The sequence below is a fragment of the Euprymna scolopes genome, chromosome 16 (assembly GCF_053919585.1).
Source record: "Euprymna scolopes isolate OS-2025 chromosome 16, ASM5391958v1, whole genome shotgun sequence".
Classification (NCBI taxonomy): domain Eukaryota; kingdom Metazoa; phylum Mollusca; class Cephalopoda; order Sepiida; family Sepiolidae; genus Euprymna; species Euprymna scolopes.
The window spans coordinates 112951443-112965157 of NC_136497.1; the positions used below are offsets into that span (position 1 = coordinate 112951443).

Here is a 13715-nt window from a genome sequence, read left to right on the forward strand (position 1 = left end):
AATACTAACTTTGAGACAATATCTGGTCTGTTTATTTCATTATAAACACACCAATCAAATAACTTACATTTAATAACTTTTCATAATTCTTGGATATGTTACTAATTTCGACAATCGTTTTTCATAATTTAACCCACATAATCCCCTCTCCTCTCGCTAAAATAATAACTTTAAGACATTGTCTCTGGTTATTTCATGATAAACACACCAATCAAATAACTCACATTTTATCATTTTTCATAATTCTTGGATATGTTACTAATTTCGACAATACTTTTCCATGATTTAACACACATAATCGCCCCTCTCTTACAAAAATAACAACCGTGCGACATTGTCTAGGGTGTCTATTTCATTATGAACATACACATCAAATAACTAACATTTCATCATTTTTCATAATTCTTGGATATGTTACTAATTTCGACAATTATGTTTCATGGGTTAACCCACATAATCCACTTCCTCTTACTAAATTAATACATTTGAGACATTGTCTGTGCTGGTAATTTCATTACAAACACACCAATCACATAACTCACATTTCATACTTTTTCACTTTTCTTGGATATGTTACTAATTTCTACAATTATTTTTAATGATGTAACCCACATAATCGACCCCTCTTACTAAAATATTAACTTTAAGACTATATCTGGGCTGTTCATTTCATTATAAACACACCAATCTAATAACTTACATTTAATCATTTTTCATAATTCTTGGATATGTTACTAATTTCTACAATCATGTTTCATGAGTTAACCCACATAATCCACTTCCTCTTACTAAATTAATACATTTGAGATATTGTCTGTGCTGGTAATTTCATTACAAACACACCAATCACATAACTCACATTTCATACTTTTTCACTTTTCTTGGATATGTTACTAATTTCTACAATTATTTTTAATGATGTAACCCACATAATCGACCCCTCTTACTAAAATATTAACTTTAAGACTATATCTGGGCTGTTCATTTCATTATAAACACACCAATCTAATAACTTACATTTAATCATTTTTCATAATTCTTGGATATGTTACTAATTTCTACAATCATGTTTCATGAGTTAACCCACATAATCCACTTCCTCTTACTAAATTAATACATTTGAGATATTGTCTGTGCTGGTAATTTCATTACAAACACACCAATCACATAACTCACATTTCATACTTTTTCACTTTTCTTGGATATGTTACTAATTTCTACAATCATTTTTAATGATGTAACCCACATAATCGACCCCTCTTACTAAAATATTAACTTTAAGACTATATCTGGGCTGTTCATTTCATTATAAACACACCAATCTAATAACTTACATTTAATCACTTTTCATAATTCTTGGATATGTTACTAATTTCGACAATCGTTTTTTATAATTTAACCCACATAATATTCTTTCCTTTTGCTAAAAAAAATTACTTTGTGACATTGGCTGGCGTGTTATTTCATTACAAACACACCAACAAATAATTCGCATTTCATCATTTTTCATAATTCTTGGATATGTTACTAATTTCAACAATAATTTTTCATGATTTTACGACATAATTGCACCATCTTCCTATATGGGGTATTCTGTTAGCACAAATATGCACCTATCTGATCTGATCCCAGGTATTCTCCTAGGAAACATCCCATCTATTACACCCAATCCCAGGCAATGTCGGGTATTTTGCTAGTACATGTTCACTGGCATAATATTACATTGATTGCATATTAATCTAACGGCATTCGACAATGAGGCTACATCCAAGGGAGGTCACTTGGATATTATAACAATGATTGTATATTAATCTAATGGTATTCGAAAATGAAACTACATCCAAGGGAGGCCACTTGCGTAATCTAATGGTAGCCGAAAATGAAGTTACATCAAGGGGAGGTCACTCGCATGTTATAACAATGATTGTATATTAATCTAATGGTATTCGACAACAAAGCTACATCCAAGGGAGGTCACTTGCATATTATGACAATGATTGTATATCAATCTAATGGTATTCAACAATAAAGCTACATCCAAGGGAGGTCACTTACATATTATAACAATGATTGTATATTATTCTAATGGAATCTGACAGTGAAGCTACATCCAAGGGAGGTCACTTGCATATTATAACAATGATTGTATATTATTCTAATGGAATCTGACAGAGAAGCTACATCCAAGGGAGGTCACTTGCATATTATAACAATGAATGTATATTAATCTAATGATATTCGAAAATGAAGCTACATCCAAGGGAGATCACTTGCATATTATGACAATGATTATTTATTATTCTAATGGTATTCTACAATGAAGCTACACTCAAGGTAGGTCACTCATCTATTATGACATTGATTTTATATTAATCTAATGGAATTTGAGAATGAACACAAGGGAGGTAACCTACATATTACACCAATGGGAGGTAACCTACATATTACACCAATGATTTTATATTAATCTGATGCAATTTGACAATGAAGTTACACTCAAGGGAGGTCACTTGCATATTATAACAATGATTGTATATTAATCTAATGGAATTTGACAATGAAGCTTCATCCAAGGGAGGTCACTTGTATATCATAACAATGATTGTATATTAATCTAATGGAATCTGATAGAAAGCTACATCCAAGGGAGGTCACTTGCATATTATAACATATATACTGTGCAAGCACCTTCTTAATTTTTCAAATCGGACATATACTGCACAAGCACCTTCAAAATTGTCAAATCGGACCTATAATGCACAAGCACCTTATAAATTTACACATCGGACCTGTACTGCACAAGTAGCTCCTAATTTTTTCAAATTGGACATATACTGCACAAGCACCGTCTGCACAAGCACCATTTAAATTTTTCAAATCGGACCTATACTGCACAAGCACCTTCAAAATTGTCAAATGGGACCTATACTGCACAAGCACCTTCAAAATTGTCAAATCGGACCTAAAATGCACAAGTACCTTCAAAATTGTTGAATTGGACCTATACTTCACCTATGTCATACAATCCCAGTCAACGCTTGTTATTCTGCGTAATCTAATGGTAGTTGACACATCCACCTATGTCATACAATCTCGGGCGACAACAGCTGTTCTGCTAGTGCATATACACCTACTTTATCCAATCCTGGGCTATGCTGGGTATTTTGCTAGTACAGATATCCACCTATGTAATCCATCCCGGGTGACGCTGGGCTAGTACATATATCAACCAATTTTTTCCAATCCCAGGCGTCACCGAGTGTTCTGCTAGGAAAAATTCCATGAATTTTATCCAATCCCAGGCAATGCCGGGTAATCAGCTAGTATATATGTCGTGCTAGTGCTATGTCATACAATTCCGGGCGACACTGGGTATTTTGCTCGTACATATACACCAATTTTATCCAATACGCATCTTTTTTTTTTTACTTGGTCTTTTGGCTCAGATCAAAGTGTAGTATCTGTTCTTAGAATTAAAGCGATTTCATCTTAGCAAACATTCAATGCATTTCCATCTACATCGGCTAATTATATCAACCAATTTTTTACAATCCCAGGCGACGCCGAGTGGTCTGCTAGGAAAAATTCCGTGAATTTTATCTAATCCCAGGCTGTGATGTTTGGAATATGACATCTTGTCTTAATTTAATATACGATAAAGGCATAATACGCATCTTTTTTTTTTTTTGCTTGGTCTTTTGGCTAAGATCAAAGTGTAGTATCTGTTCTTAGAATTAAAGCGGTTACATCTTTCGCCCCCCCCTCCTCCACTAAGAAAATAAGCTGTAGAGAAAAAAAAAACGTTACTCGAAAATGAGGAAGATTTATGCCTGGGATGTCACCAAATCCATTAACTCTCATTTCGTATTATATCAAAATGTGTAAGTAAACAAATGCTGATTAACTCATATTATGCCTCCCACCTTCCTGCCTCCCACCTTCCTACCTATAAATAGAATCAGGAAATAGTGTAACTAATATAAAAAAGAAAATGGCCGTTTGTTTTTGTTTTGTGAAAACAGACATCCGTCGTCTCATGATAAATATTTTTAAGCGTAATTTTTTTTTTATTTACTTACTTTTGCTTATTGGTTTTGGTTTAAGTCTTGGATTTTACTATTTTTAACCTGCTAATAACTTTAGTAACGTTTTCATAACGTAAAAGTTCATAGTTTAATTTGTATATTGTTGCCTTTTTTTAACCGATAAAAACCAATATATGCAATGTTTTTATATACAGACTGCCATTACAGCTTGCTGACGTCAAGATCACGTGACATGACTCAGCGGTTTTTGAATACAAGTTGACTAAAAAAAAACGGGCCCCGTGTACACTTTAAGTGGTAGAGTTGTGGCCCTTTTTTTGGGGGCACTTATAAATCGAATTAAAAATACGTAATGTTCAACGTTAAAATGTCACTTTTTTTGCCCCCCCCCTTCAGAAAATCGGTTAGCTGACCCACTTCTAGTGGTCCTTTTCGGCCCAAATTTCGATATTTGTCGTCCGGAGGGTGGAGCTTTAATATGATACCAAGTTTGTTAATTTTTGTTCAGTCTGTTGAAAGTTTTTAGCGGACACACAAACACATATACATACACACATTTTCGCTTTTATATATATAGACTAGCGTTGCCCAGGTGTTTGGAGGTGTGCATGCTGTTAAATAAAAAAGAAACCGGGGTGGGGGTAAAAGTTGGTAGGATTGAACCCGAAGCCCTGAGGCAAAGTTTGAAAATAAAATGTGAAAAAAACATGAACCGTTCGGCCATCCAGAATGAGTTACTAAAAGATGTTTGAATTTATTTAAGTAAGATCAAAATTGACAGGTGCCAACACGGAAGTCGTAGAGTGTTACGTAAGCAATAGCTATTCAGCAAATGAGGTCAATGACCAGGTTTGTTTGTTATAAGCGAAGTAAAAAAAGAAAATATAAAAACGAACGTTAAAACTTAAGCGGGGGAGGAGGGGGGGTAATCAAAACATCGAAAAAACACACAAAAAAAAATAACGTAAACGAACGATGTTAAATGTAAAAATCGAAAAAACAAAATAAAAAACAGAAAAACGAACGTTGAAACCAAAAAAAAGAAACATGTGAAAAATGGCTTAAATAAGCCTGTTTCGATATTAAAATTTAAAAAATCGGTGGGTACCCGGGTGTTTTTGGGTGTGCGGTTGGGGGTGGATAAGCAAAGTAAAAAAAAAAAGAAAAAAACGAATGTTACATGAAAAATGGCTTAAATAACACTGGTTTAATATTTAAATTTAAAAAATCAAAAAAAAAAAAAAGAAGACATCTCATACCCCGATTCGAACCCAAAATGTTTAGATAATGAACAAACGCGCTAACCAACTGAGCTAACACGATGTACATGAAATTTAGTCAGTTCTTCAACTATTTAAAATAAATACGTCATGATGTCATCTGACGCATGCGTAGAACCGGTCGTCGTCATGAGGGGACGGTTTTTGTTGACCCCCCCTTGTCAAAAATTGTCGATTTCGGGGTGAAAAAATTAACATTTTTGGCCAATTTTTCGATATTTTTTGGGCGAAGAATGGGGCTTCAATATGATACCGAGTTTGTGAATTTTTGTTGTGTCTGTCGAAGGTTTTTAGTGGACACACAAGCACACATTAAAACATGCAAACATACATACATACACACATTTTCACTTTTATATATATAGACTAGCGAGGGGTACCCGGCATTGCCTGGGTGTTTGAGGTGTGTGTGGTTTTGGGTAAATCAAAAAATAAAAAAAAAGTTTTGGTAGTTGAGTATGAGGATCGAACCCGAACCTTTGAGACAAAGTTGGAAATTAAAGTGTGAAAAAAAAAGCATGCGATGTTAACCATTGGCTCACCGCGAGATACTAACGGAAACACGTTTGAATTTATTTAATTACTTAGATTTGGCAGGTGCACGTTTTAATGAGTTAATGAGGTCAACTTTGACTGCGGAATAGTATTTCATTTACTGCGGAAAGCTTTTTTTATTTTTGTTTCCCCAAGATGTTGGTGGGGAGGGGGTACCAGCTCCTCTTGTCCAATTTGAATAGCAATTGTTTGATATAAGGAAAATATTTCCACATTGATCAAATCTGATTGCTTTCGGACATTTCCGCCGATAGATGGAAAATACCGCCAGAATTAGTGTCGCTTTTATTATAGGAAAAAGACTAATCCACATGCGACGAGCGACAAATGTTGAATATTTATCTTCCCGAAGTCAAGCAAATTTAATAGACAGGCGAGCTCCGTTGTTAACTTGGAGATATTATAATTTCTATGTGATATAAAAAATTTTAAGAAGTTGCGAGCCGACCGACCGCTTCTCTGAAAAAAGCCTTTCTTGGACATACACAAAAAGCGAACATACATTTTCGCTTTTATATATATAGATAAAGTGAAAGTTAATTCGATCATTGATCGCGCCGAAACGTCCAGGAAGCAATCAGCTTTTGATCAATGTGGAGTTTCTCCTTATATCGGACAATTGCTATTCAATTTGGATAATCCCCTTTAAATGGGGAGCTGCTCCCCACCCCCTATCATCTGGGGGAAGCGAAAACTAAAAATACTTCCATGTCATCGTAACGATCCTGCGATGACCTCATTTAGCATCTTCCTGTCAATCAAACCTCTTTCACTCGCTTTATAAGCCTTAACTTAACATGCTAATCAATTACTCTCACTCGTGGTCGAGACGGTTAAGTGGTTGGCTTTTGTTTCCACCTCCGCGTCAAGGTTTCTGGGTTCAATCCTGCCTCCCGACCAAAACTATTTTTTTTTCTTTTACACCTTTAAACACCTGGGCAACGTTTTTTTATTACTTCGCTTATTCTTTAGTTTACCCCACCCCCCACCCCCTACACACACAGCATTGTTATCTTAAGATTGCAGGTTCGATCCGACAGGTATATTTATGTCATTTTTTTCTGTTTTGATTTTGGTTTTTCCGATTTTTTTAACATCGTCTTTTTTATAACATTTAAAAACAGGGTTATTATTCACCCCCTCCCCACCTACACACACCTACAAACACCTGAGCAACGCCGGGTACCTCCTGCTAGTATAATAATAAATTCAAAATCTGCATTAATCAAAATATCACATTGAATATAATTAATTATTCATATTATTTGGATTCTTTGGACTGTTTTCATCTTGAGTGTTATTTGCACAATTTTTTGGTTGATATAAGCTCCAACCATCTTCAGGTGAACTTTGTCGAACTTAGGAGTTTGCATGGAATTTTGAATGGAATCCTTTATTTAATTCACAGGCAGCCATGATAGCAATCCTAAGTAATTCACAATTGTAATTTTGGGTTGTCCGCACTGAGGATTAAACCTTCAATCTACAGGAATATAGCTGTTACAACTGCATTTCACCAAATACTTTATCCACTGCATCATGTAAGGTCCGAGGTCACATTAACTGACACATGAAAATAACACTCAAGATGAGAACAGTAGCCCAAAGAATGCAAATAATTATGATATTACTGTTGAAATAATGATAATATGAATAATTTTTACCATAATTAGATTACAGGTTAGCAACTCAATCTGTTATCAATAAAAATTTATTAATTGCACAGCAATATACCACTTCGAAATCTCAGCGACTATTGATCAGAATTTAACAAATGAAGGCTCGTTGGAAAGCTAATAACTTGAATTGTGTAGTGGGCTATGTGATATTTGCTCTTAAGGTCGCACATTATTGTTTAAAAAGTGGGGATCACTTTTCTATATTAATTTAACATAAAATGAGCACCCTCTTTATGACTACATTTTTTTTGGGGGGGAGGGGTATTTTTTTTTTAAGGGTGGTGTTTATTATAGCCTGGTATACCAACACAAAAGCTACCTTAAAAAACTTGTTTTCTATAAGTTTTCGAGTGTGCTGAAAATGAATATCACATTTCAATTTCTCCAAATAAGTATTTTTCCAGATATCAAGCAAAAAATATGTGCACACTTGCACATACAACAATACCCACCACTTATAACAAAGAATTACATTGCTTAATACCCAGAAAAATACTTATTTGCAGAAAATTTAAATGTGATACTCATTTTCAGCATACCCGAAAGCATATAGAAAACAAATTTTTTAAGGAATGTTTTGTGTTGGTCTACCAGGCCACAATAACCAAATAAACACTATCCCTAACCACCCCTCCAAAAAAAAATTTGCTATAAAGTGGGCATTCATTTTACACTAAATTGAAAAGTGATCCCCCACTTTTTAAAACTATAATTTCTTCATATCCTAGAAACTACTTATTTCCTGGGATTTTAACTGTTATTTTCGTTTTCAGCACTCCTAAAAACCTATAATAGTGGTAATTTTAAAGGATTTTTGTAAGTAGAAAGATACTGCAGCTTTACCAATATTTCAATCATAATCATTTCTTTTCCTAGTTTTGCATATGAATTACAAAATATCTGATATTTTCCTAAAACCTGTGGCCTTGTCGGAAGAGAGACTAAAACTTGCTGCTATTGTTTCAAATGATCTGAACAGGAGACTTGATTCCAAATATTTCTCATATATCTCCCCTCTTTGGTTTTCATACATAAAGTAAATTTCACAGGATTATTTGATACTGGAGATATTCATAATCGTAACCTATTTCCAAAAGAGGGGAGATATACTCCCCTCCTCCACAAAATAAAAAACAAAACAATCTTGCTTACCTTTCTATATTCCTGCGGACGTCTGAAATTCCAACTTTGCCTCTTACCATAAGAGCACAAGCAAGGTAAAGACTGTGTTTCGGATCAGTTTTCATTAACTGATTTTCTTTGGAGAATGCATCAGAAAACATTTGGTCCAGTCTGTGAAATGTACAATGTTTGTGTACAAATGAGTAAATATCAAGTCAGGACAAAAAAAAACAAAAAAAAACTACAATTTTTCTTTTGTTCTTATTTATATTTTTTAACATAATCACTGAAAGTAAATTTATAAAATAGAAAGTTTTTCTTCAAAGTATTCAAAACTTAAATGGTCTCTTAATAATTAAAAGCAATTCCAATTTCAGAATGTTGTATTTTGTTATGTTCTTGTAAACTGAAAGTGCCAAGATATGTGGTTACTGATGCAGACTGTGTGCAGGTTTGAGTTTTGTAAAGGTTACTGCATGACCTCCACTAATAATATTGGGAAAAGGAGGAATCCAGATATTCTCTCTTCAGTTATGAACTAAATAGTAGGGCAGAGCAATTTTAAAATAACATCAGTTCTTACTCATTTCAGCATTATTTCCAGTATTGTTGGACTTTTTCATTAAGTGAAATGCATAAGGAAGTTTGAAAATAATACGATAAAGATGATCCAGCTATAAAAAGATATATATGTGATTCACATGCTTGTACTGTTGTCTTTATCCGGTTTGTTGATATTTTCACAGAATTTCGACTACAGTATTCTCCATCCTATTTATTAGACGTTCTATAAGACATTCTGCCTCAAGGTTTTGTGATCAACTTTTGAAGGAACTTTTTTCCTGGAAAGTTATTAATCATAACAAAATGTATTAAGGTGAGTAAACTAATATTAAAAACAGTTCATTTTTGTGCGACTTTATTTGGAGTTGTGTAAGGTTGTGAGTGAGGCAGGAGTAAGAGGTGAAACAGTTGAATATGAGAAGAAGAAAATATAGTGGACAGAGAACGGGTAATGAATTACGTACACAAAGAAAGAAAAGCGAATTTGTTAAATGAGAATTCACCACAATACAATAAAAAAGCGCATGGAGGAAAGGAGATAATAAATGGTGAAAAACTTGTGAAAATCACAACTAAGATGAGAAAAACTGTAAATAAAAGAGTTGAAATTTTCTTTCTAAAGAAGTTACTGTTCTTATCTTTAATGTTATTTTAAAAACGTTTAGTAAATATAACCTTCAATTTCTTCAGGGGTATCTTGTTGAATTTGGGAATCTGTATGGAATTTTGAACAGGATGATGTACATTTTATATATAAAAGAAATTTGCCTTGTCTGTCTGTTCGGTTTAAACTTACAAAGTTTTATGTTCTGATTTAGTATGACCTCTAGCAGATTATGGTAAAACATATTATTGTAGTATTCATTTGAGATAATCAGGGACCAAATTAGTAAGTATGGAGTCAGAAAACAAATATAGTTTGGAAAAAAACTCAAGGGAAATAACTCTATAGAGAGTTTTAAGGTATTTCCCCTGAACCTATTAACATTGAACAGAAATTAAAAAAAATAATAAAAAATGATAACATAAGAGATCAGAGTTGAGAGCAATACAGAGCCAATCCATTTTTAATTCATGGCAATGCTGGATAGTCTTGCTAGTTTCTAATAAATGTTATAAGCCTAACATAGCTTATTATTTGACAAACAATTATGAGTGTATATCAAAACTGATAAAATAAGGTAAGTCATAAAAGATTGAGTCGCATTAAGAAAAGATTAGCTCAACCTGATCAAAACATATTTACTAATTGGACCACAAAATTTGATGAATCCAGTTGAGAATCTTGAGCAGAAATTATTGTATTTGACACTGATTCAACCAATAAAATCTACTCAATCTAGTTATGATCTATACTGACCTTGAAGTGCTCAGAAACTTACTAATTTAGAAAATGTTATTATCACTACTACATTGTAGCTATCAGCATTTTTTATGTTTCTTGTCTCTAGAAAAGAGCAAATTTTTAAGCGTATTATTTGTCATGTGACAAGAACAAAAATTGAAATTGAGAGCGAGATGGTTGAAGGAAATTACATTTTATATAATAGGAATCAAATTAGTTTTGAACAATTTCTTGTCAGTTACATAACTTGATCTTCTAAAAGTTTCATTTATGATATTATTGAAACCAATTTTTTTTTTCTTCTAATAACTTGCATTGGATATGCTGAGCCTTACAATTCAAATTGAGGTTTGTGTAACTTGCCTAATGAATACAGTCACAGACTATGGAATTGGCTGTAATAACTGGATCAGACCTGTTTTCTTTGGATACCACACAGAGATGTAGGGGATAGTGTCATTCTTTTGTTTCAATTGATCCTCGACTTACAAAGCTGAGCATTTAGCAAAAAGGCATCGGTATCATTTTTCAAATCTTTGGTATTACCTTACTCAAGGATTGAACCTCAGTCTCCTTAATCATTAAAAAAAAATCCCCATTGCATAACTAAAATTCTTTTCTAGAATTACTTCATTCATTTTAAATCCTCACTATTTAATGCCAAGTGTTTAGCAAGGCAGCATCATATACCATTTTTGGAGTATTTGGTATGATTTTGATTGAACCCTAGCCTGACTGACCCATTAACTCTATACAGTTTAAATTCTATTGGATAGATTATGCACTAATATAGTTGAGAAAGATATTAATTCCCAGTTTCCCCTTCCAACTAATTCATACAATGAATCATTTACAACAGGTGTGGTAAAATGTAATGCTTCATTGGATGCATCGTGGAAATTGTGATTATTATCTTAGAAAGTTTTATCAATGCATGTTTTGAAAATTAATTAACGATGTTGTTAAATATAGTTGCTATTATCAATATAGTTCTTATAGTTTAATACATATAAGGTAAAATAAGTCTCTTTATTATTTCTTTCTTCCTACAAAATCAATATTTGATTTTGATTTGCCAGTTTTTGTTGGCCATTGTAGTGTGTTGTTTCTATTTACTTGTATACCCATGAGGGCAGAGTTAGAGATTAGGTTGGTTTTTACTTTGGAAAAAATACAAATCTTCAAAAACAAGGCATGCTGGATTGGAGCAAAAATTTCAATTGCTTCAGTCTAGTGTCTTTCACGGACTGAGGATAGAAAAGATGAACTGTCCTAGAACAGATACTTCACTTTGTTCCTAGCCAAAAAGCCAAGCATGTTATTAAAAAGGATAACATGTAATTCAATTTCTTTTTTTCCAGAAAATACTTTGTCTGAGTCAGAATTTTTTTCAAGCAGTTTTCATCATAAAAAAAGACGTATACAGAATTACTTCCCTTTGATTAGGACAAAATATTATTTGTGAAAAAAACCTGGCATAATTTCAACAAAAAACAAAACAAATTGTAAGTAAATACACTTTCAGGCAACACTAGGTAAAGCAAGTTTTTAAGAAATAAATTCAATAAAAATAACCAATTAGCAACTTATTACTGGGTTTTATTTTCAAATATATTATAAGGTTTTCTAAAATATAATAGACAAGATTTTTTGTCTGTTTTTATGTGCAAAAGTTATAGCTTGTTGACTTAGAATGAGGGCTTTATGCCAAATTGATGGTTGAATAGAGTTAATTTTGTGCTCATTTTTGCATTCCTTATTAATCCCTTTGTATCAAATGGATACCATAATACTTAGTTGGTTACACCTTATCATAACAAAGGTCCATACAAAATTTCAGCAAAATTGATCCAGTAGTTTATGAGAAAACTTCTAGAGTAAATGTAGTATTGGGGTGACTAATCCCTATCAATCCTTACAGATACCATAATACTTAGTTGGATACACCTTATCATTACAAAGGTCTATACAAAATTTCAACTATATCAGCCCAATAGTTTCTGAGAAAAAGTAGAACAGACAGACAAACTAGATAATATAGATATGGTGTTTTGACATTAACTAAAGCAAAAGGGTTGATAGGTCATAAAACAGGAAACCAAACAATTCACATGAATTTAGAGAGACATAACATGACTAAAATGGTTTTCTCATGTAGCCAAGCTCTTTTTAGAATGCGGCAAAAAAAATGCCACGTAAGCTTGTGCCGTTTTATGTACGATGTAATACAAATAATTATCAAGATGTAACAAGAGGTTTCCTGCTTTTAATGCATAATAAAACAATAAAAAAAACACAAAATCAGATTTATTTAATCATTAACATAGCAGCCATTCTTCCTTATGACCTACAACCACTTATCAATGACCTTTTTAATGCCATGTTCATAAAATTTCATTACTTTTGAACTGAAAAAGGGAACTGACTGATTTTTAACTTCCTTAAAGTAATCTGTTCAAATGATTTCATTAAGGTCGAAAGAGGTGGTAATCTGCTGGCGCAAGATATGCAGAATATGGTGGGTGATGCATAATTTCCCAGGAATATTTTTCTAGAAGATCTTCAAGTCTTTTGTACAATATGAGATCTAGTGTAATCATGACAAATAGTTATACTTAACACTATTTCTGTTTATTAATAACAGCAGCAAAGTTACTTTCAAACAATCTACTTCAGCTGTTGTTTACTTATTCACTTGAAGCTCATGATGACTTCTTCCATGCACATGTCAGCACACACTCCCGAAGAATCCATACTTTTGGGCTGATGCACACATGGAACCTGTTTTGCAAATTTTGACTCTTTATCAATGTTTCCAATTTATGATGAATGATCAATGCAAGGAGCTAAAAAAAATACTACTTCAAGGTTCCAAACCAGCCAACGATAATTGTGAGATAAGTAGATTCTGACCCAGAAAACAGTAATTCTTTCCCCTTTGTCAGAAACATTATTCATGGAATGTGAGAACTAAAGGACAAAATAAGAGAAGCAAGTTATGAGGCTGGCAAAAGTAAACTCAAGACCAACTTTCTGTTTCTGAATTGATGTTCTTCTCTCAATTTATTTTGCAAGCTGTAGTCCCTGTTTCTGAATTGTGAAAACCTATCTCCCACATTTCTTT

General features: G+C 33.0%; 1 protein-coding gene across 2 annotated transcripts in view; it reads right to left on the reverse strand.

Moving 5' to 3' along the window:
• LOC145296056 (tubulin epsilon chain-like) overlaps positions 1 to 13715 on the reverse strand; it is a 197539-nt gene that overhangs the window by 110933 nt on the left and 72891 nt on the right. For both annotated transcript variants that reach the window (XM_080142123.1, XM_080142122.1), the window contains exon 10: positions 8713 to 8853. In XM_080142123.1, the coding sequence (XP_079998249.1) occupies positions 8713 to 8853 (141 nt within the window). The remainder of the gene's footprint in view (positions 1 to 8712; positions 8854 to 13715) is intronic.